This window comes from Perissodus microlepis, chromosome 13 (assembly GCF_051167445.1).
Source record: "Perissodus microlepis isolate ML-2025 ecotype Zambia chromosome 13, ASM5116744v1, whole genome shotgun sequence".
In the NCBI taxonomy this organism is placed as follows: domain Eukaryota; kingdom Metazoa; phylum Chordata; class Actinopteri; order Cichliformes; family Cichlidae; genus Perissodus; species Perissodus microlepis.
In genome coordinates this window covers 11,390,645-11,413,389 of record NC_140473.1, presented here as the reverse complement: position 1 = coordinate 11,413,389, position 22,745 = coordinate 11,390,645, and the positions used below count along the sequence as shown (strand labels likewise).

The following is a 22,745-nucleotide window of genomic DNA, read 5'->3' as shown; positions in this document are numbered from 1 at the left end:
CAGTCAGTGATGTTATAATAATGGAAGAATAATGATGGCAGCTGTGGCTCAGGTGTACCAACCAGAAGGTCAGTGGCTCAGTCCCCGACACTTCCATTTTGCATGCCGAAGCATCCGAGGGCATGATACTGAACCCAGAGTTACCCCTGATGTATCCATCGGAGTGCAAGTGTGTGCACAAATGTTAGAAAGTGCTCAGGCATGAATAAAAGGGCTGTATGAAAGTGAGTGTTTGTGTTTTATTGGGTGAATGAGACTTGCAGTAGGAAGCCCTTTGAGTGTGCAAGTGAGTAAAAAGGTGCTTTACAACAAACAATCCATTATTTGACCAGCATTGTGTCAGAAACAGAGCTTAAGCCAGCCAGTTAATAACCCTTTTAAAAAATATATGAAGGCAAAAAACACAGCAATCAGGTTAAGTTATTCAGTCTGAAGCTGAAATCAGCAGGCTTTTTAGAAAAACACAAAAACATAAATCAACTTGATTAAAGAAGATAGTTTTCATTCTGTTTTGATATTTGGGAACAGAAAAACGACGCTAACCCAGCGACTTTCACAAAAGATTTCTTTTAATGGTTGTAGTTATAGAATTACTGCAAGATAAATGTATCTTTACATTTGACATTTGCACCACTCAGTAGTTGAATATATATTTATTTACAACATAGTATATACACCACACAGAAAGGATAAGAATCCTCTTTTTCAAAGAGGATTAAATTGTATTTTTTAAATGTTAAAAAAAGAAAGAAAGATACAGGAACTATATTAAAATAAATGATCGAAATAAAATACATAAAGATATCAACAGCCCAGTTTAATGTACATCACAATGAAATTGGAAAGAAGCTGGTAATAAAATTAAAAGCAATGACACAATTGACAGCACAGATAGTTATTATATAGCATCTACCTGTTCACCATCCACTGTTAAAGTGTGGCCAGACTTCCTTTCTCTAACATGGATTAACCTCATCAGAGCAACACATCGTGCCACCACCATATAAAAGGATTATATGGATTTTCAGTGTATGAGTAGCATTCTTTCATCATATTTCACACAGCTCAGCCATGAGATTGAGAGGTAAGGCTAATAATATAATAACACACAAGTGGTGTGAGCTGCATTTGTACGTGACACACTACATTGACATTCATGGTTGTATCGGTAAGTGAAGCCTGAAAGATGCACGGAGTAATATCTTGACAGATGATTGGTAAAAACTTACTCTAGTTCTTTTTTTCCTGCACTTTCAAAAATTATAGGGTTTGCATGGAACCAGGATGAGTAACATGAGAAATTAAAAATTCAAATGCTATTTCTTCCCCTTCAATGCAGGAAAAAATATATATCTCTGCCTGTTATTTCAGCGCTTCCCTTAGGATCTTCTACTTATTGGCTTAGTGAAATCCATTGAAAGACACATTCACTTGAGTACTTTTTAATGGATTCAGTGGAACACGGTGAATATAATCCACACAGTCATATCTAGCAGATAAATAAGGTAAATCAAAGTGAAATGGTAACAAGGACGGCATGGAATGTGGAATTTGGCAGTGTTATTTGGCAGTCGGATACATGCGGGCTTGATTGAGTTGTCTACTTAAAAAAGCAGTGGGAAAATGGAAGAAAACAGCAGTAAGTAGGTAAGTCCAGGCAGCTGGTTGGCGAAGCTTGTTACGTTGCAGTCATTGCTGTAGCAGCAGTGAACTCTGACACCTGGTGCCCTGTAGCCCTGACTGTTGGCCTGGCTGCAGAAGGACTTGTAAGAGCATGACTTCATCACGCCACCTAACAAACAGAAAATGAAGCCAGTTACTCTCATTTAGAAGCTGTCCGCCATCGTCCAATCAATATAAGTCGATGCTAAATTGTTGCTTTAAGAAACTCTCCTGGCTAGTCTTGCTTTCAGCGATTTCTTTGTTGTTGTTGTTTTCATCACAGCAGACCATTGAAACACTTAATGCAGGTTTAAACACAGCATTAGAGTAAACAACTCCCAGCTGAAATATTACAAGTTGCAGGTTTAATGCTAAACCTACCACCTTTTATGAATTTAGTCCAAATGATTTTTATTGATTATAAAATATTAAAATAAAAATATCATATCTACAGCCAAAAAAATTAAAAAAAAAAAGATCTGCTGGCTGAGATTTGGTAAATCTGTCTTGGTGCCATGAACACATGGTGTCCTAATTAAGGATATTCATTGAGTAGGAGTAGCAAATCTCTTCATTCCCTTAAAAGCCTCAGACCCCCTGCTGCCTGAGATGTGTCTACAGACAGCAGGCTGTCATCTTTTTAACACACAAAAAAGACACACATGCACATATACAAGAGAAACAAATGGAGTTTTATGGTGGAAGGTTGGAATTAAACTAGTAAAAAGAAAGGCTACTACGCTGTCACTGTTGGACTCACTGTCATGGCCCACCACTACAGCACAGGCATCAGAGTAGCCAGGACAAGCTTTGGAGCCTTGTCGGTTGCAGTCATCGTTATTGGAGCCCATGCATGTATAACATCGTATAGTCTCACCTGAAAGGAAACAGAGCGCTACTATATAAGAAAGAGTCAGCTGTACATGCATATCTTGTCAGGGTGAAAAACCTCTACAGCATAGGACACAAATGTTTGCTTTAGATAACTGAAGATGATTGCGTGGGATAGTGCCAACAAGTGTCCCAAGCTTGGATATTTCTAATTCATATTTACACAGGATCTATAGGTTGGCAAGTGCATGAAGGGCTTATAAATGTGTGACTTTCCCTGGGTCCAGAGGGAATATGAAGAGAAACAGCACTAATTAATTAACTTCCTTCATATGAATTTTCCCAAATCAACCAAAGTGTTTCACCAGTGCCCACACATTTAAAAAAAATACATCTTTATAAACTTTAGCTAATGCCTCAGAGCCCACTTCAGCACATAAAACACTTAAATATCTTTCTAAAGCTCTCCCGAGGAAGGAGCTGTTATTTGAAAACTAACTGACCTTTGAAATACTTAAAGGCTTCCTTTTGAAACTCTCCATCCATCTCCTAAATTCCAGACAAACTTAAGGCTGCTTCCTAAGAGGATCAGAACTGGAGTCACCAAAAGCTTCAAACATACTTTGCAGCAGCATATCTCCTGTACTGGCCATCAAAATAACCTCCTTCAACTCCGGATAGGTCTGTCATCATTAAGTTTTGATAGAAACAGATATGAAAAAGAGAATTTTTTTTCCATATATACAACAAGATGTGGCATTTTTTAAATGAAACCAGCTAAATTATCTAATAACTTACCAAAACCTAACCACAAATAAACAGCGAAGCTACAAAAGCACCGTGTGAAACAAAGAAATTGCATAATCGGCCCATTTTCTGCACATGTGCTCTCACGTATACTGAGTTGGTATATAAATACTTTCTGTTGTTTGCAGTTGGCCCCAATCTATCCCCACGGCATTGTCGCTCTACACACATGCTGTAAGTATTAGCCTCCAGGCCTATTAAGAGATTATTTGCAGGGAGTGCGTGCTTCTTGGGTGTATAGTGGAGCGTGATGGACTGAAGGGACACGAAACCCATCAGAATCACTGCAGACAGCAATTAGTGAACATGACATAAATAAAGTATAAGGTCAGTAAAAGGACTTAATGTTTAATGGTCCTACTGAAGTTATGAAACATGTCAGGTTTTTCCCGAGAAATAACTGTAGGTCCATCATGTCCAGCATCTACGCTCCTTAAGTCAGAATGTACAGTGGAGCCATTCATTTTAGTTATTTGTTTAACACGGTCTTACTCTTGAGGAACACATTAAATACACTAAACGCTAAACACAAACTATTATTTATAATGCAAGGGTTGAAACGTACAGTATCTGAAAGGAGGCGAGATGAAATGAAAGATGGACAAACAGTTAACCAGCAAACAGAGGTGCATAAAGAAGAAAAAGTTCTTACAGGTGGTTGCTAGCAGGACCAGGGAAAACAGAAGCAGCAGACAATAGTGGACAGCTCTCATGGCGCTGATGGTCCTCACTTGTCCCGACTACACAATGAAAAGCAGGTTGTTTGCTCCTAAAGCCCCCTGAGCTTAATCTGGGCTATCAGATGAGCTGATATTCCTTCCTGTACTAGCCAGGAGATTACTAGCCCCTCAACTGGGGCCCACCACTCTGTCTTAAACAACAACAGTTGCTTCTGCAGCCTGGATGGACAGAGGACACATAATGGATTTCATTCTGAATCTCTCGCATTAACAGTTTGCTGAGGCCACACCCATCCGGAGTTTGGCTCTTTGCTTTCTTGTCCCTGCTGGTTGTCGTGCCAAAGTACTTACGTATGGCAGGTGTTGGGTAGGGGCAACAACAAAAAAGAAAAAAAATCTCCTGGATCAAGAGAAAACAAAAAAAGAGCGCGGCATAATAAACACAACACCATCGCATTAATCCAGCTAAGTGTAAATAACAGTAAATACTAAATAATGAATGTTGTTGTGCAACACGCAGGACTGACAGCGCTCAATGTGCTTTGAGGTAGCAGCCAAGAAAGGTGTAGTTTGTGTCAGAACAGTGAACACCTGTGTGTACACCTGCGTGCACACCTGTGTGGATGAGCGCGCTTGTATTCAAAAGGTTTCTCCATGTAATGATCTGCTAGAGGGTGTAGGGAGCCATAGCCCTGTCCCCCAGGGCATGAAGCACGCATGGAGGAGATCCAGGCCCCAGACATCCAGAGGACCCAGAGTGCGAGAGCCCAAGGAGGACCATCGGAGGTGCATCCTTGACACCCTCCCAGTAAGAGCTGAGGAGAGCCCCAGACGAGGGGTCACCCAGCAGCCACAGAGAAGAAGCCAGGGGGGGCTGCAGTGGTGTGCCCGCGGGCTCTGCCGGCAGCCAGCTGTGCCAGAGTGAAGAGTGGTAGTTCATCTTTGCCAGCAAAGCAAGGATTTGTTTCACAGCACTCATTAGACTGACCAATACTCAGAACAATGGGAAAGTCAAAGTGAAGATCTAAGAAGGAGAATTGCAGATCTAGACAACCTTTGAAGGTCTCTTGGAGCCATTTCTAAGACAATCTTCCAAGATAATCAGTTCAAACAATTGTATTAAATTTTTTTTGGATGTATCTTCACTTTGTCAAAGTCTGGAAGAAGCCCCAAACTGTCACCCTTCAGATAAGAAGAAGGATGTTCATGAACAACTGAAGAACAACAAAGGTTCGAGACTGTCATACAGTGGAAACTGCTGGGACACCTGCACCACTGCCCACAATTAGGTGAGTTTTCACCATGGATTTAAGAGGGTGTTGAACAATAAAAAAAAGCCCTTGCTCCAAAATCAGCACCTTCAAGCTTGACTAAATTTTGGACAACTCAAATGCCTTCTGTCCGCAGTTTAGTTTTCCCCCATCATATATTCCTTTGTATTTATTTCTGGTTACTGGTGTAGATTGATTTATCTTTTGTTGAGTTGTTCTTCCTTCGCACAGTGTTTGGAGCTTTGCATAATTTTTCTTTAAACAAGATTCATTGGTTTCACTCAGTTTAGTGTTTAAGGTTTCGTCATAATTTCCACTTCCCTTGTGTCGTGGTTAACCTTAATCCTTAGGTTAGTTGTTCCTGTTAAGTTACTAACTGTTTTAAGTTGTCAACCACTTGTCTCGTGTGTTTAGTATTCAGGTTTACTTACCCCAGTCTCAGACCTGTGTTGTGCCCTGCAGTTCTTATCACTTCCTGGTGTGCTCGTTATTCCACCCTGTGATGTTTCTTGTTGGTTGTTTTTAAGTTCTAATGGTTTTCCCCTTCTCTATTTTTGGGATTTTGTGTTATTGCAGAACCCAAATTTGTCTATTTTATTTAATCATAGCATAGTTAATCAGCATGTCTTCACATACCTTTTACTGATTGCAAAAACAAACCCTGAGTTATATGTATCCCTCATTTTACATCTTTGAAAAATTAAAAGTTTCAAAAACAAGAAGTGCTGTGCAAGTGTATTTCATCATAATACTTTTTTTTTTTTTTTTTTTGCCTGGTCTAAACTCGCATTTCTCATGTGAGGAAAAAGCTGTTGCAGTTACAAATGAGCATCAAAAGAAAGTTGATTTAAGTGACTTTGACCAGAGCATGACTGCTCCTGCCATATTTGCCGGGTCTGAGCATTTCAGAAATTGTAGATCACCCACACGGCCGTCTCCAGAGTTTACAGAGAATGGTCCAAAAATGAGAAAATATCCTGTGAGTGAAACTTATTTGGTTGAAAGTGCCCTGTTGAGTCCATAGATCATATGAGAATGGCCACCATTGGTAAGTTTAAACCCATTTCAGGAGTGCTCAAGCACCACTAAAAATAACCATAACAGTAGCAACAGCATTACATGTTAGTATTCTTCTTTCTTTCTTTTTTCACATCATCTGTGTGCTTCACTAGCAGTGGCTTATCATTATTAGAGAAGATTTGTAAATGGTAAATGGTAAATGGACTGGTTCTTATATAGCGCTTTTCTACTCTTCTGAGCACTCAAAGCGCTTTACACAACTTGTGCATTCACCCATTCGCACAAGCACATTTTTCTAGGTGCTTTCTAGGTAACATTCACACACACTCATACTCCGATGGATGCATCGGAGAGCAATTTGGGGTTAGTATCTAACATTTGTGGTGCTGCAGCAGAAAGAAGAAGATGAAGAGATAATTTCCTGACACAAATCAGTGACGTATGTACGGAGCCCCGCAGGGGACATGGGAGAAAAAAAAATTAAGACGGACTTTTGCGAGATCTCGCAAAACAAACTCGGGATCTCGCAAAAGTTTTGCGAGATCTCGCAAAACAAACTCGGGATCTCGCAAAAGTTTTGCGAGATCTCGCAAAACAAACTCGGGATCTCGCAAAAGTTTTGCGAGCTCTCGCAAAACAAACTCGAACAAACTTGGGATCTCGCAAAACTTTTGCGAGCTCTCGCAAAACTTTTGCGAGATCTCGCAAAAGTTTTAGCCGCATTCTTCGGACGCCGGCTCGAAGCCGACAGGGAGGTCGAGGCACGATGTGCCGGGAAAGCGGTGTTCCTCCCGGCTGTAGTAGGTCTCGACCTCCCATTAGCTCGAAGCTAACGGGAAGAATGCGGCTAAAACTTTTGCGAGATCTCGCAAAAGTTTTGCGAGATCCCGAGTTTGTTTTGCGAGAGCTCGCAAAAGTTTTGCGAGATCCCGAGTTTGTTTTGCGAGAGCTCGCAAAAGTTTTGCGAGATCCCGAGTTTGTTTTGCAAGATCCCGAGTTTGTTTTGCGAGAGCTCGCAAAACTTTTGCAAGATCCCGAGTTAGTTTTGCGAGATCTCGCAAAAGTCCGTCTTAATTTTTTTTTCTCCCATGTCCCCTCCGGGGCTCCGTACGTATGCTCAAAACACAGTTTACTGAAACATTAGGAAGCAAAAGGGAAACTTCTTCTGATAACACAGGGTCTCTGATGTGACTTTAAAAAGTGCCTGTTTGTATATATTTGCTCTCTAAATAGCACCCAAAACGTTAGCTAACATCAGCTAGCTCACCAGAGATTATTAGCTAATTTTAGCTTTCTTAGTCTGCTGGCACTATCACTAGTTGCCAGCCAAGGAGCCGATGTACTTTACTGTCTAGTTTTGTTAAAGTTGCCTATTCTGGTCGAATTAGGCTTCTGTGTTTGATTACAGTACAACTTCAGATCCAGGTGAGAGCAACTTAGATGGATGTTCCTGTAAATGGCCAGCAGCACCCCACATTCAGTTTGAGTGTAGTTCTAAACGTTACTGAGGTTATAAATTCGGTTTCACTTTTACTTTGACCTTTTGGATTACAACACAAAGACAGAGACAGGAAGAGAAGGAGACACAGCAAAATGAAACACAATGGACGTATGGACAGTGGATGCAGTTAAAGTCAAGGTAACAAGTCAAAGTGACAGTCATCAAACACACATCCCCAGCCTGCAATTAGAATAATTTAACTTAAATTATTTTTATGGCAATTTATTGTTAAATATATGTTTATATGTGATTTTAGGTGCAAAAGAGGAGCGTGAAGAGAGTGACGACTGAGAGAAGAACAAAGTGAGCAGATTGCCAGAAGTTAGGAGAAAAACTAAAGTTTAGCAAAATTAAAATTAAAATCACAAAAAAACCTTCTAGGAAATAGTAAAATCTATTTCACCACTTGAAGCTGGTGTAATTGATGCCCTGTGATGAGCCTGCACAAAGCGAGGGTTTGTATAAACTGGAAAAGCTTGATATAAAAGCAGCTCTCTTACCAGCTTGCTTCTTGTCCAGCGTGCATGGAGTAGCATTGTGATTGTTATGTGTCTGCTGAATGCTACTACTTACTTAATTGCTTTATACTTTGGTGGACTGCCTCTAAATGGTTAAGAGGCTAAAACAATGTTGTGCATGTTTCACCTCTTCCCTGCTTTACTAATTTAAGTATTTTCTCAACTTTCTGGAAAGTTGTAATCAACATGATTGATACTGTGTCTCAGATTTGATAACTATGGGGTCCACATTTATCAAATCTGTGAGTATTCAATCTGAATTATTCTTAAGCATTACAACAAGTCATTCAACTAATTCTTTTGAATTTGAAAGTAAATTTGTAAAGTGTACACGATTTGAATTGAAGTTCACTATAGTGAAAAGGGTTGGATATGTTTGCATGCTGCATATTCTAATAGTGTTAATTGCAGGGCACTCTAAGCATGACATTATGATTGGGGGCTAGTCCTATTCCATGTACTTTTTTTTTTTGTTTTTTTAGTTAATTTGGGGGAGGTTTGGTTTATGTTTCACGTATAACAGAGCTCACTGGGAACCCAAAATCTCTGCTGTGTCTGCTTACCTACCACCTTACTAAACACTTGAGCCTGACTACTTCACGTTTACCATGTAGATCATCTTTATGAATATGTTTATGAGCACAGTGTAACCTTCTTCTCCTGTTCCCAACATGATAATGTGCCATTTGTCCCTAAATGGCCTCCAGTCACTAGATCTAAATCAGTAGGGCACCTTTGGGATGTGGTGTTATTGGAAGCACATCATGGATGTGCAGCCACCAAATCTGAGGCAACTGTGTGATGTTGTCATGTCAATATGGGCCAAAATCTCTAAAGGGAAAGAAGGAGTACAACATGGTACTATTAAGATGGGTGGATATCACATAGAGGACTATCAAAGATGTAAAAATGGGGGGGGGAGGAATGAGAAAAAAGAACCAAATTAAACTCAGCATGCTGTATTGCCATCTTTTATTGCACTTTGTAAGCAGATGCTGTACAGTAGCTGTGCAGAGAAGTTATTCCTCAGTGTGACAAACAACCATTGCAGGACTAGGACAGGTTCATCCAAAATTAAATTACTTCTGGTCACAACTGAACACAGTCACAATTAGTTTGCTTTTTATCAAAATAAAATCCCAAAAATAAAGTTCCACAATTTCATCAAAAAAGCTATGACAAGTATGACAAATATCTACAATGTTATGTGAGGGAAGTGGCTGAAGACAACAGAATAACTATCAAAAATGCACAAGTCTTGTTGTTTCCTACAGTATATACAAACATTAACATTACAAGTTCTTCTTTATCTCTCACATGCAAGAATCTATAGTGATCGCTTGTATTCTCTTAGTGGTGCATCACCATTTTATGGATAACTAACAATCTGGTTCTCATCTTCAAAGTCTATCTTTCTCTTTATTAAGAGGAGACAATAACAGGAGTGGGTAAACAGTCTTCTCCCTCAGTGGCTGTCATGGCAACATCATAATAGATAATTTAACCCACAAACAATGCTTGCACTTTCTCATTATCATACACGCACTCGCGCACACAGGCATACTCATTAGTGATATGATAAAACTTGAAAGCAGACCCCCTGATACAGTACGATACACTGAAACATCAAAAATATACAGAGTAATTAGGAGGAAGCCAATCCTGTGGATGATGTATACACATGGTCAGTAGGAAATACAACCCCAAGACCACTTTGGTCTTAGAGGTCCATCAATTTGAGAAGGAGTGCTTCTCTTCATTTTCTGCTTGGCTTCATTGTGATGTGGCCTGCTAACTCTTCCCCATCTTAGCAATTAGTTCATCACAGATCTTTGTTAACTCCTCGATCTCTTTATTCTGTAAAACAGTTAGCAACAAAAATTTATGCACTTGGATAACTTTAGAAAATTTTAATTTAATATCTTCTTATATCCTAAAACTGACCTTCTGCTCTAAAGTGCGTTCCAGAGAGTCCACCTTCATCTGCTCCTTCCTCAGACTGGCCTGAGAGGCAGCTTGCTCCTGCTTGGCCTTGGCCCGCACCTGAGCTATCTCTGCGTTGGCCCTGGAGGCACACAAATGATACAAGAAATCACCTCTACGCAACTCACAAAAGCCTATAAAATCTAAAAAGCAAATAAAAGTCAACAAAGAGTTAATATGGATCATATATAATCTATAGAAATATGTTTCGATACGAGCCATTGCAAATACTGGTTTAGCTTCAGCTAGCAATGTTAGCTAGACTCATTGCTAGCTAGCTAGCTAGACTTGTTTCCAATTACACTGACTCATATACAAACATATTTCAGCTCAGACAATAAGTTATGCTGTACACTTAAAGAACAGTTTTTGGTACAGGAAAGTACCAATGTTATGGAGACTCACTGCTAGCTAAACTTCAACACTGTTCTCAGTCCCACAAACACTAGAAATCACATCACATATCGAGAAAGAAAATATGACTACAAAGAACTGAAATAAGCATTAAAACCAAAGTATTTGAAGTCAAAAATGTATATTGTTCATGAGCTTTTGTGCTCAGGAAGTAAGAAAAACTGAAATGTACATAGTGAAAAAATTAGCAGCTTACAGTTAACACTTTTTTCCTAAAAAGCACCAGCATTTACTTGCATTCACATAAGACACTGCATTACTGGACTACATTTACTGCATTTGTTACAGTGTAGATAGTGTGGTGGGGAAAATAACACAGTTATTGCAGAAAATGTGACATAATAAGAATATGTAGAGACTCACCGGTCTAGTTTCTCCTCTGCATGAATTTTCAGGGCTTGATATCGCTGTTCCTCCTTGCGAACCCTTGAAAGATACTCCTGAGCGCATTTCTTCAATACCTCTTCATTCTGTATGTGGGTGACACAAGGGGGCAAGTAAAAAAAATCTGAGATGACCAACCGAGATGTTCATATTGATAAAAACCTGGGAATAAATTGTGTTACTTTGCGAAAGCCCTCCAGCACATCTTTCATCTTCTCATAACGACGGAAGAGATCGGCAAGAGACTTCTCCACAGAGTTAAGGTCGGCCAGTGCCTGGTCCTTCTCCATGATGAGCTGCTGGATGGTGTGATGGGAAAGAGATTTCTCTTTCTGGTCATCCTCTGATGGACACACATAGAGAGGATGCAGATAAAGAGTCTACTAGGTGAAGAAACTGCTGTTATGGGTAAAAATACTGTTAAAAGACCCCAATCAGCACACAAACACACACACACAAAAGACTTCTCTGACATTTTTCACAATATATCTAAATGTATTTGTGGTAGTATGATTCAACAAGATGTTTTACTACACTATATGAGGATTTCTGATAAACCAGTGTAGCATGCAAAACACAAAAAGCTGAACAATGAGAAAAGAAAAACAGAGGAGAAACATCAGAGTGGCCTCAAGACCTTTCAGTGTTAAATATCAATGTGCCTACACTATTTCAGCCTACAAATATCCCTTTCATTTCCCATCGATGAGCAACTCGGTTAACTCACCAAATCTGCATGAATGACTTCACAGCCATCGCCAGTCATGGGTGAAGTGCACGTGTTCATGTACAGATTTACAGTGTGTATTACATCTGACTGAATATGTATAATATTGTACTTTACATGAACAATAACAACAACAAAGTCATTTTTTAAAACTCATTAGATTCAGTCCTGTCTCTCTTTTAAAAGCTAGTCTCAGCCTACAGGGTGAAAGCCAAACCCCCCCCCAAAAACCAAACAAATGAATGAATGGCTCTGAATGAGATGAAGAAATTGAGCACAGCTGCTCCCCTCTCTGATGGACGGATGGAGAGATGCGAGCTGACACAAACAAATGAAAGACAATTCCTCGTTACTCACCTGGCATGCCTGTCAGGGTTATCAAATAGTAAGGGGGGCAAAGATGGGAGCAGAACAGAAAAGAAGGGACTGTGTTAAGTCAAGCTGGGAGGGCAAGACACGTGACAGAGCCGAGTGTTAGACATTAGCAGAGGCAGACTGTTCCTGTGTGCGACAGTGCTTTAATGAGAGTAGGAAAAAGAAAAAGCCGGTCGCAGTGAAAGAAAAAAAAAATCAAATCTTCGGGGATGTTCAAAGGTGGAAAGGAAGATGTGGGTGAGAGCAGGAATAATGCAGGAGTGTGAGCCTGCGGTGAAATTTAATGAGTCCAGAGAAGCTGAACAAGAGCGGGCAAAGGAGAGTGCTGTCCCCTCCACTGACATGAGGATTCAGTTCACGTCATTCAAATATGAAAGCAAACACAGAGAAAAGCGAAATTTGGCAAAGGATAGAAAAAAAATTCAAATAAGACTCAAATATCTGTGATCAGTAGCACTGGATAAGGCCTCACAAGGACCTTATAGCAGATCAGTTTGCAAATGAACAAGAGTAAAATAAAGTGGAAGAGTACGGGAAACAAAAATAGCAGTGCTTATGGTTACGTGAACTCACCTATCATCTGGGCAATCGTCTTCTCATACTCAGCTACAATTCTCCTATGGATGAGAAGTTGGAAATCTTCAGTAAATGTCACATAAAAAGTAAAAAAAGAAGACTCTCCTCACATCGAATACCAAGAAGTCTATTTTTTGCAAAAATTCCCATCTCTCCCTCTGACATGTGCAGCCCTGCACCACCCACCTGTTGTTCGAACCCTTCCAGCAAACACCTGTAAGCTACTTATCGCGGTCCAGGTTTACAGTAAGCGCGCTGTATTTAGAGGAAATGGAGAATTTGCTTTGAATTAGCTCCAAAATTTACTGCACAACTTTTCAAAATCAAATTGAATTTCTGTTGTTTGAAGTGTCTCGACACAACTAGTAGAAAAGCAACAGGACCCAGTACGAAGCTTCGTCTTTTTAAAAGCAAGTTTCCAGAGGTAAGAGGATAGATTAGCCATGCCTTCCCCTTAGCCTCTTAGCCTCTCCTTATCCAAAGTCTAATCATTCAAATGAAGTAAGCTCCGACTTATCCACACTAACTGAGCAGCAGACAGCTGACACCCGCCACCTGCTGACACACAGTAAAGTTTCTTTACTGTACATCTTTCCCAAAACCCCAATTGGAAGCCATGAATTTAACCTAGACTGATCATCATGAAACAAGTGTAGCTACTGCTAGTTACGAGCTCAGTTAGTTGAGCATAACCTAGGATATTTTCTCACATATAACTTTTTAACAGTAAAACCTCTAAATTTACATCACATGATCTCCATCTATTTATCTCTACTCCTTGCTAACAGGACGAGGTGTTGATTTTTTTTAAATGGCTATCCAGTCTCCCATTAATCATGGCCCTGTCTGACACCTTAAGCGAGATAAACCGCTTGAGATATTCAGCAGTTGATAATGGGCGGAGTCCGAAACACAGCTAGGTGTTAGATTCATGCTTCAGTGTCTGCGTGTGGGACCCTGGTGTATGAAAGCGATAACAACCCAAGGTGTCTCTTCTTACCTCATCTCCACCACTTCCTGTCGACTGTCTTCATACTTCCTCTGCCACTCCAGCACTTCTTTCTCCTTTGTCACAATCTGAGGATGGAGACAAAATTATTTCATTAAATGTGAGATGCAGACTTAAAGGAACAAACAATGACTTACGGAGGAACAAGAAATATTTTCAGGGCACCTCCTCTCGTGCAATTCCCAAAGAGTGGTCCAGTTCTCTGGGCAAGTGGGGACTCTCCCCTTCGATGTAGCTGGCCGTGGTCCTGGAGTACAGCGAGTTCTTGGACACGCCACTCTCTAGTGAAGATGACACGTCTCTGTGCTGCTTCCGGGAAGCAAAGGAGAGGAGAGAAAGGAACGCAAGCATAACCTGTTATCAACGAGGCTGTGGCAACCGCGGGACACCCTCGCCCTCAGGGTCACTCGCACATTCTGGACTGAACCAAACTGCTAGGCAGCCTCAAACTATATCAAAATGTGCCACACAGCAAAAACAATACAAAATGAGGCAAGCCAGGGATGTTCTTGAAGACTTGGTCAGCCGCTACATGATTGGATGAAACAGTCTTCATTGCCACAGTATTAGCCGTGTTATTGGCTGATGCTGGCCCCAGCCGAGCAGTCCTGGTCAACTGCTCATTGAAATAGCTTGAATGTGATTGGGTCCAAGCAAAACAGAGGGGAAGGTGGGCAGCAGCTGATAGTATACAGGAGAGGGAGGTTAGGGGGGGGGCAGATTGGGCAGCAAGGGATAGATATGTTAGTCTAATGTTAAAGCATGTTAGAGCATAGTTAACAGGTCTTACCCGTTGTTCCTAGAATCACAGGATTTAACTCTTTTTTTTTTACAGCTACAGAGACTGTAATGTGATGAGGGCTAAGGTGAATCAGAAAATCTTCAGGGTTAATCATTAGAAAGAGTCAAACTTTGGATCTACAGTATAGACACTACAAACCCAAATGCATCTCCAAGTGTCCGTTGCAACCTATGACAAAATAAATAAAAGCCTCCTCACTTTATCATATTAAAATACAGTTGTGCTAGTACCACGTTTGGTTCCCTGAAAACTCTGAAAAGGATTTAGCTATCCTTGGTAGATAGGGATTACAGGAGGATTTGATGATGGGGGGTCACAGGAGACAAGGAGAGGTCTACCGCTACTTTGGAAAGAGTTAAGTGTTTGGTCCGGCTGTACAGCTAATTGCATTACTTCTCTGGACAGAAACGGTCAAGTACATATAACAACAAACATCAGTCAGATACTGATTAGGTTTTTATCTACCAATACAGAAAGGTTCAGGTTCAGAGACTTTAAGGAAACAAATCAAACCTGTGGTTCTTTGGTAAAGCTGCAGCAAGAATCCGCTAACAAAAAGCCCCTTTTAGTAAATCATCCTGAATCACATGTTAAATAAAGAGCTTTTTTCGTTTAGTAGTACTTCAGGCAAATGTCACAGACTTTTCATTAACAGCACTGACTGTACTGCATGGGACAAAACATGCAGGATTCAGATTTTTAACGATAACCTGCTTTGTATTTGTTTTGCGAGGGAAGACTCACGTCTATAAAGCATCAACGATGCACCTGAAATACCATGAACTAAACACTCAAAATGTTCACTGTTGTTTAACTACTGAAGTGAGAGCCAGGTTTCAAGTTGGAGATGAGTTACCATGGTAACCCAACCTCATCAGAGATGCACAAAGTAATGACTAAAAAATAGAAAAAGGAAAATAAACTGGATTGTTTAATTTCTGCTGCCTTACTCATCACTGTGTTTTCTGCTGGCACACTTTAATAATCTTCCAGAAATAGTCTGCACGTCAGGTATTACACAGATAATGCAGAGATGTTTTGGACTGGCTAAAAAACACACACATGATTTCAGCATAATAAATAACACATTATTACGCAATTTCAGACACAGACAAGGTGAGCACACTGAAATCTAACCTCTCTTTACACGAAATGCCTTAAATGTAGATTTAATGCTAACAAAAAAGAGCCAAAAACACAAGTCGAAGCCACATCCCCCAAAGACAGAGAGGACTGATTATTAGATGCACAAAGGCTACAACAGACATACTACATAGCTGTAACTGCACAAAACAGCTCACAAAGAGCTTTTGGTAGGCAGCAAATTAATAGACTCTCTGTAATTTATAGATCTATTAGACTAGACGATCTAGTGGAGTCTGCAAGAATTTGGATGACAGTTTTGACTTCACACTCCAGTACTAGGAGGCTAAAGTGCTGAATTTCAGCTTTAATTGGAGTGCAATTACCTTCAAACTCTATGAATAATAGCATTTATCGCCCTTATCTTGGTTTTACAAAATAGTAAGCTATAATTCTTAACCAGTGCAGATGTGAACACCTTTAATCACCTTTAAAGCTTATATTCAGGACATTAATCTGGTCTGCTGGCATACTGAGCCATTAAAAACTATGTGTTTATGATGAAGTACTTAGACTGCGCTATGGGTGGACGTGAACACATCACAGGGGGAACTATGTTGCTCTTACTTTGAGTAAGGGTGAACCGTTGATATTCCACCGCCGAGTACTGGGTTTCTTGAGACGAGACTGTAAAATGCGTGGGACAACAGAATGAGACATGGAAGGAAAGACGTAGGTGGGAAGTGCGTGCCCTGCTCCAACTCTTGCAAGAGTTTAAGTTCAGCACCTGCCTCAGAATTTGGACCAGCAAATTCCCAGGTACTACTTACCCTGCCTAATGCTGTTTTGTTAGTACTGTTAGTCAAATAGATGGACCAAATCACAAAACAAGAATGTGACCTGGGATTTGGGGAGGTGATCATGAAACATCAACAGATCTGCACCGTAATATGTAACTCCTCAGCTGCCGAGTCTAATGTGAGACATTCCCAGTCACATTCATGCTGACGTAAGTTTCTCACGAAACAGGCAACATGCATGTTGCCCAACATGCATCACAAAGGCAAGGGACTAAGACACAGCACTTGGTTCCTAAGGCTTAATGGAGCTCGCTGGTAGTCAGGGTGGGAGCTGGGACGCATCAAGCCATGTTAGAGTCCAATGTGGGGACACGGAAGGTGGCGGGACTGTGGATGCAGCTGTACAGCCACCATGTTGATAAGGCCATGGATTCACAGTCACACTCAAAATGGTGTGTTTAAGGGGAGGGAGAGGCAGGCTGAGACACACTCATGCACACACACACACACATACACACACAGACGCACACACAGTCACGCACATGTGCATTTCACACACACCTGCGTTTTGCTAATCCCTCATTCAAGATGCATCTTTTGCTCTTGCAAACACACTTGTTCACCCACACACACACACTTGCATACAGCAGGTGCAGGCTGACTCAGCGCAGTACCTGGGGGGTTACAGTGGAGAGGGAGGGGCACTGAGAGATGTTTTTGGCTACCTGCAGAGCCTCTATCCTCAGGGCAGCAAGCACCAGCTCCTCCTTGGCCGCACACATTGGGAGGGCCGAATTTCAGTGGTAAGGGAGGAGAGGTTGCAGCCCAAGAATGACAGAGTAAGAGGGAAACACATGAAATTTGAGTTGATCTGCCATCTACATTTTATGCACCAGTAATCTATTTTACCCAGCAAGCTAAAAAAAACTGCAACTTATGGAGGAGGAGGAGGAAAAAATGGGAAAATGAAAAGGCAGGATGTAACACAGTGACACAACGGGGAATAATGTTTTGTACAAAAACACACACAGAGACAAATATCAAGGCCCAAATATGGGTCGGCAAATTTATCAAGTAGGGTCTTGTGTGGTTTCTCAACACACCTGCAGTTTTTGGGCGAATGCTGTGGGGTTGGTCTCAGCCAGGTCAGGCTCCAGGTACTGCAGGGGGTCGTCACACTCAGACAGCCTGTCTAACAGGGGCATGGCCAGGGCTGGCGCAAGTGCCTCCACGGGGCCCTGGCTAGGGGGCTTGAAGGGCACCAGGAGGAGTAGGCAGAAGGGGAGGGAGGAGGGGGCAGGGGGACAGCATGGCAAAGCAAGCGCTGAGATTTTTTTTTGAGTGGCAGCATTGGGAGGTGGTTTGCTGAATCTGAGCTGGGAACCTAGTGTGACTGACTGGCTTTTCATTATCAGTGACAAGGATTTAATAAGAATCCCTGTGACTGATGGTGTTCACTTTGGAGGGCTGAGTCACAGCCTATGACAAAGCATTTACAGCGTGGCACTGTCTCCCCCTTGTGACTAAACAACAGCATGGTGCAAATGCTCCAAAATCAAAAAACATGACAGTTTCCCCTTAAATGGTAATGACTAGACATGAGTGTAAATTACATTTATTCACAACAAATTAACTGTAATTAAATGTCCACAAAGGCACTTGACTTACCTGCTCCTCCATCTCGGTGCTCTGTGTTCGACTGAGCACCTCGCTTTCTCTCTTCCTGCCCTTGTCTGAAGCAGAGCCCTCGGGGCCAGGCCGGGAGCTGAGCACCGGTGTCTTCATACCTGCTGTAATCTGGGCCTCCATCTCTTCAAAACTCCTGCACAGAATGAGAAAAACCCAACAGGAGATGAGGCGGGGAAAGGCACGGCATGTAATGCATCACAGATGATGGACGGCAGCATTAATGAAAACATTGCTGAAGGAGCTGAAACGAATGCATTATACATTATTTGTGGTGTACACTTAGCACACACGAGAATAAGAAAGGGACTTAAAAATGCAGTGTAAAACTCACGTAGTATACGTTAACAAAACCATTATGTAATACAGCAAAGAAACAAAGTTGCAAGCGTAACAAGTAAACTATTTTACCCTGTGCAGGGGGAGCTGGGTTCAGATCCATGCGCACATGTATTTTTGGTTAAGTTGTCAGATACTGAGTCCAACTTCAAGTACAAAGATGGCTTCTTTGCAGACGGAGGCTAAAAGACACACAAGGTTAAAAACAAGAACGAAGACTATCTACTTTTAAAGGCTAAAATATCATATAGCACACAAACAATGTAAAATAAATGCTATAAATACTAAAAGTAGTAAGCATAAAACAAGCTCAAATACAATCTGTCTGTAATATTAAATACTCACTGGGGAAGAGGAGCCAATCTTCTCCATGTACTCAATTTCATAGTCTTGTACTGAGAGGGAAAGGCAAAACAAAGCATTAGATACAGTAAACAAAATGAAGAGACGCATCAGTGGTGTGCTGAGCTCTGGTTTGACGAGTTCAGAGAACGAAGCAGGGCTGTTTGTTTTCCCATCTCTGACCCAGATGGGGTGAACCAGATAGCCTCTGGGAAGCGTTGGCTCTTGCGTAAGGTCAGAGGGTAGTTCAGAATTGGGCCAGCAGACTTATATCGCTGCCACAAGAAAAATCAATAACACAGCAGTATGAATAAAAGGTAAAGTTTCTGATTCATATACAGTATGTAAGGGTTTATCCAGACACAAGCTCGGAATTACGGAGAGTTACAGAGAGTCAGACAGTTATGCCTCACCTGGAGTCTCCTTAGGAAGGCTGTTCTCATTAACAAAGGATGTAAGGTCGCACGGTTGAGGAAAGTCTTGCTGGTCAGAGTTTAAATCTCCATCCATGTCGTGCAGGGCTGCCCACTTATGACTGGTGGAGGAGGCTAGTTTCTCCTCATCTGTGGCATGGTCATCCTGCTGGTGAAGGGAGGAAGGTTCATCTGCGGGTATAAGATCCTGCGACACAAAAAAAGGCGGCAGAGAGTGATGACACATGAAAGAGGGAGAAATGCACATAGATAAAGCCAAACGAGATTGCATATCAGATACATACCTGTGATGGGTCAGATAAGGGTGATTTCTTTGGCGACCTCTTCACTCTGAAAGTATTACTGAGGGGATATAAAAAGATCCACTGTCAAACTCTAGAGTCAATCATTATCTGTATTTAATTCTGCATTTGCTGCACATTTATATAGCATTTGTGTAGTCGTAGATGCTAAAATATGAGCTAGTTGGAAAGACTGGATTTTGCATAAAATCATCATTGCAAAAAACAATAATTTGCATAGTTCATTTCCACATGTGCAACAGTGCTGCTTACTGTGTGTGGCTGAAATGGATAGAACAGTAAATGCTTCTGAAGAGGGCTGAATCTATAGTTAGTAACTGGACAGTGAAGAGTAATGGAAAATTAATATTATGTTATGAGCAGCTTGGTTTTCCAAGTTTAGTGATCATGATGATGAGGTAAACAATACTGTAGCTTAGTTATTAGAACTTTGCAACAACCTTTGGAAGGAATTATCCAATTTTACACTTACTTACACTGTAAATACATACAGTCACGTGCAAAAACAAGTTTTCACACGGCTCTATGCAGTTTTCTTTTTTCTCAGACTTTATCAGTCTCTCACATTGTTGTGGAGGAATTTTGACCAACCTTTCTTTACAGTGCTGCTTCAATGCTCTCACTTGCTCATGATCAGTTAATCAGGTGCATTAGCAGCACCTGGCTACTACTTACCCCCTTAATTCCTATCAAAGCACTAATGATGTACTTAGTTTTTCACAGGACTGCATAGACCCTGTTGTTTTTATGCTCAGTGTTTAATGTGTAATGCATGCCTGAATTAATAAAAGGGTTATGTATCCCTGTAAAAATATATTAAATAGCAGTAGTATCAGATATGTGGCCTGAGCCAAATTTGCTCTAATTCACATGCAATAAAACATACTGTTGACATTGTACCTGTTTTTTATGATATCTGGGTCCTTCATTAAATATTATCACTAAGTTGTAGTTCACTGCATTAAAAGAAAGGTAGCTTCTTACTGGTCCAGCCTGTTTCAAACTGTATGTGATCTTGGCACACGCTGATACACTGTAGCTTTCGTTCTTTCATCAATAGCAAACAATGAACACCAGAGGGGGCACCAGCACCTCCTTTGTTAAACACTTACAACTGGATACAGATGAACAAAATTATTGCAGATACTTCAGTGTAAAAAAGGAAAGCAAAAAAACAAAAAACAAAAGAGTTTTTCACCACTATCCATCCATAAGTCAATAGAAATATAGCATTAATTTACTAACTGGATCTTCTATTGGAGGGATTATGGGTGATTTAAACTGGCATGGATACTCCAGTTAAAATGGGTATGTTTCAAACGAGTTTCAGTGATTTAATAGCGAGCGCAAATGATTTTGATGTTTCTGTTAATAGGGACAACAGGGCAACATGCTGGTTTAAAGAGGGCCAGATTGAATTAGAGGGCAAAAGGGTGGATGGCTGTGTTGTCCCTGTACTTACAAAAAACAACATAGAGAAGACACACCCCTGGACTTCCTGTGACATATGAGAATACACAGACACAGGTGACAGACAGACAGACAGACAGACAGACAGAGGACACTGGCAAAACTGGCTAGAGAACCACATACAAACACAGACTAACCTAAAATCCTCACAGACTGATGCAGACTTTTCTGTGAATAGACAATCCTCTGGTAATACAGAGTGAACTTACGATTTGATGGGAGTTTTCTTCTTCTTGGCAGGTTTGTTCTGGTTCTGGTCCTCTAATTCCCCGAGGTTGTCATTGTCATTTTCATTATCATTGTCATTGGATGACAGTTCAAATGAGGCAGAAGTCTTAGGAGGGGAATTGGCCAACTTGTTGGAGGTTTTGAAAGGGTCTATGGAGTCATCAAAGTTATAAGGCGGCCTGGATAGTTTGGGGGAGTTGGTGATACTTTTCCTTGAAGTAAATGGATTCAAATTTGGATCTTCATACTTGTCGAGTTCAAAGGTGTAAGATGCTTTAGTTGCCGGGATTTCATCCTCGTTGCTGTTGTGAGTTGCCGGAGGAATGTTGTCCAGCTGCTCTGTCTGTGCTGGAGGCGCCTTTTTCAGCCCCAGCTTTGGTTTCCTCAGAGGCATCTTGGCACCTGGCTTCTTGCCTAGCTTCTTAGGTGGAGGAGAGGCCTGATGTGATGCCTCACCACTCTCCTCGGAGTAGTCAAACTCCAGTCTTAGTGACTGACGCTTGGGTATAATGGGCTGCTCCTCAGGATTCGTGACTGGCTCTCTAATAGGAGTGGGTGGACTGGGGTGATGTGGTTCCTCAGATGGGACGGGGGAACTCTCTAGAGGGGTGGAAATGGGGGCACACACAGGCTCCTTACGACCCAAAACAGGGGAATTGACAATTTTGCTACCTCCGGTCTTAAAGGGGTTGATGTTCTCAAAGTTGTCTGGATCCCATTTGTAGGAGCCACTGGGAGGGATGGGGGATTCTTCTTTGTCTGCTTGACTTTCAGGGAGGGGTATCTCCTCCTGGCATAAAGGTAAGGCAGGAACAATAAGGCTCTCCTCTTGGGTGGTATGATTGGTCTCCTCTGGCAGGGGAGGAGGAGTCTCAACACGGGTCTTTCTGGCTTTTCGCTGCGTTCCTCCAGGACTCGGTGTTGCAGAGCCTCCCTCTGTTTCCTCCTGAGCCTGGAGAGGGCTGGCTGTTCGAGGTTTCGCCCGCTTCTTAATTTCTGGGGTGCTGCTGGATGAGTCTGGCCTTGGGCTCTCTGGGTTAGAGTTCTGTCTGAGAAGAGGCTTTTTCTTTACAGACCCAGGACGACCTTTCTTGGGCCTGCGGAGTGTCCCTGGGGCACTCTCAGTGCCTACACTGAAAGACTCGGAATGTGGACGGAAACCTCCTGAAGCTGATCCGTCCAACAGAGCAGAACTATCTAGTTCTCCTCCCTGGAGGCTCAGAGAACGGGTTAGAGTGTGAGTCGTTGATTCTGCAGCAAAAAAGTCAATGTTATATGTACCACTGGCAGCGATGGGCTTGTTTTCATCAAAAGTATTTGACGCAGGATGGCATGGTAGTTCAGCTGCAGTGAAGTCAGATGTAGGATCAGTGATTGAGGTGTCTTCTACTGCAAAAGGAGATTGAAAGATGTGGAACATAAGACACAGATTTCTAGAGTCTAACTAATCCAACCATTCAGTCGAACAAAACATGTTTTTTTTTTCTTGCTTGTTTTTTTT

At 41.5% G+C, this 22,745-nt stretch overlaps 2 protein-coding genes across 9 annotated transcripts in view; both read right to left on the bottom strand.

Moving 5' to 3' along the window:
- Nucleotides 1-777: 777 nt before the first annotated feature.
- ly6pge (lymphocyte antigen 6 family member pge) lies at nt 778-4,205 on the bottom strand. Its single transcript, XM_084947616.1, has 3 exons — nt 3,953-4,205; nt 2,423-2,539; nt 778-1,792 (listed from the first exon to the last, which is right to left on the bottom strand). Exons 1-3 carry the CDS (start codon nt 4,011-4,013, stop codon nt 1,605-1,607), a joined length of 366 nt encoding a protein of 121 aa, XP_084803742.1. The 5' UTR covers nt 4,014-4,205; the 3' UTR covers nt 778-1,604.
- A 5,040-nt stretch (nt 4,206-9,245) lies between these two features.
- tacc2 (transforming, acidic coiled-coil containing protein 2) overlaps nt 9,246-22,745 on the bottom strand; it is a 47,545-nt gene continuing 34,045 nt past the window's right edge. Inside the window, exons 8-24 of one of the 8 annotated variants that reach the window (XM_084949430.1) lie at nt 21,226-22,633; nt 19,529-19,586; nt 19,224-19,431; nt 18,814-18,863; nt 18,541-18,650; nt 18,112-18,265; nt 17,547-17,693; nt 17,118-17,210; nt 16,271-16,330; nt 14,699-14,728; nt 13,924-14,064; nt 13,750-13,826; nt 12,747-12,790; nt 11,254-11,414; nt 11,051-11,157; nt 10,235-10,355; nt 9,246-10,147 (exon numbers count right to left, since the gene is read on the bottom strand). In XM_084949430.1, the coding sequence (XP_084805556.1) occupies nt 10,082-10,147; nt 10,235-10,355; nt 11,051-11,157; nt 11,254-11,414; nt 12,747-12,790; nt 13,750-13,826; nt 13,924-14,064; nt 14,699-14,728; nt 16,271-16,330; nt 17,118-17,210; nt 17,547-17,693; nt 18,112-18,265; nt 18,541-18,650; nt 18,814-18,863; nt 19,224-19,431; nt 19,529-19,586; nt 21,226-22,633 (3,035 nt within the window). In that variant the 3' untranslated portion in view covers nt 9,246-10,081. Of the gene's footprint in view, nt 10,148-10,234; nt 10,356-11,050; nt 11,158-11,253; nt 11,415-12,746; nt 12,791-13,749; nt 13,827-13,923; nt 14,065-14,698; nt 14,729-16,270; nt 16,331-17,117; nt 17,211-17,546; nt 17,694-18,111; nt 18,266-18,540; nt 18,651-18,813; nt 18,864-19,223; nt 19,432-19,528; nt 19,587-21,008; nt 21,045-21,225; nt 22,634-22,745 lie in introns of all 8 variants that reach the window. The other 7 variants (XM_084949429.1, XM_084949423.1, XM_084949425.1 and 4 more) reach the window with 7 other exon arrangements.

Coding starts and splice junctions, on each gene's coding strand:
- ly6pge (XM_084947616.1), bottom strand. CDS start 4,013: ATGAGAGCTGTCCACTATTGTCTGCTGCTTCTGTTTTCCCTGGTCCTG. Junction 2,540..3,952: donor GGTCCTGCTAGCAACCACCT/GTAAGAACTTTT, acceptor GTTTCCTTTCAG/GTGAGACTATACGATGTTAT. Junction 1,793..2,422: donor TGTAGTGGTGGGCCATGACA/GTGAGTCCAACA, acceptor TCTGTTTGTTAG/GTGGCGTGATGAAGTCATGC.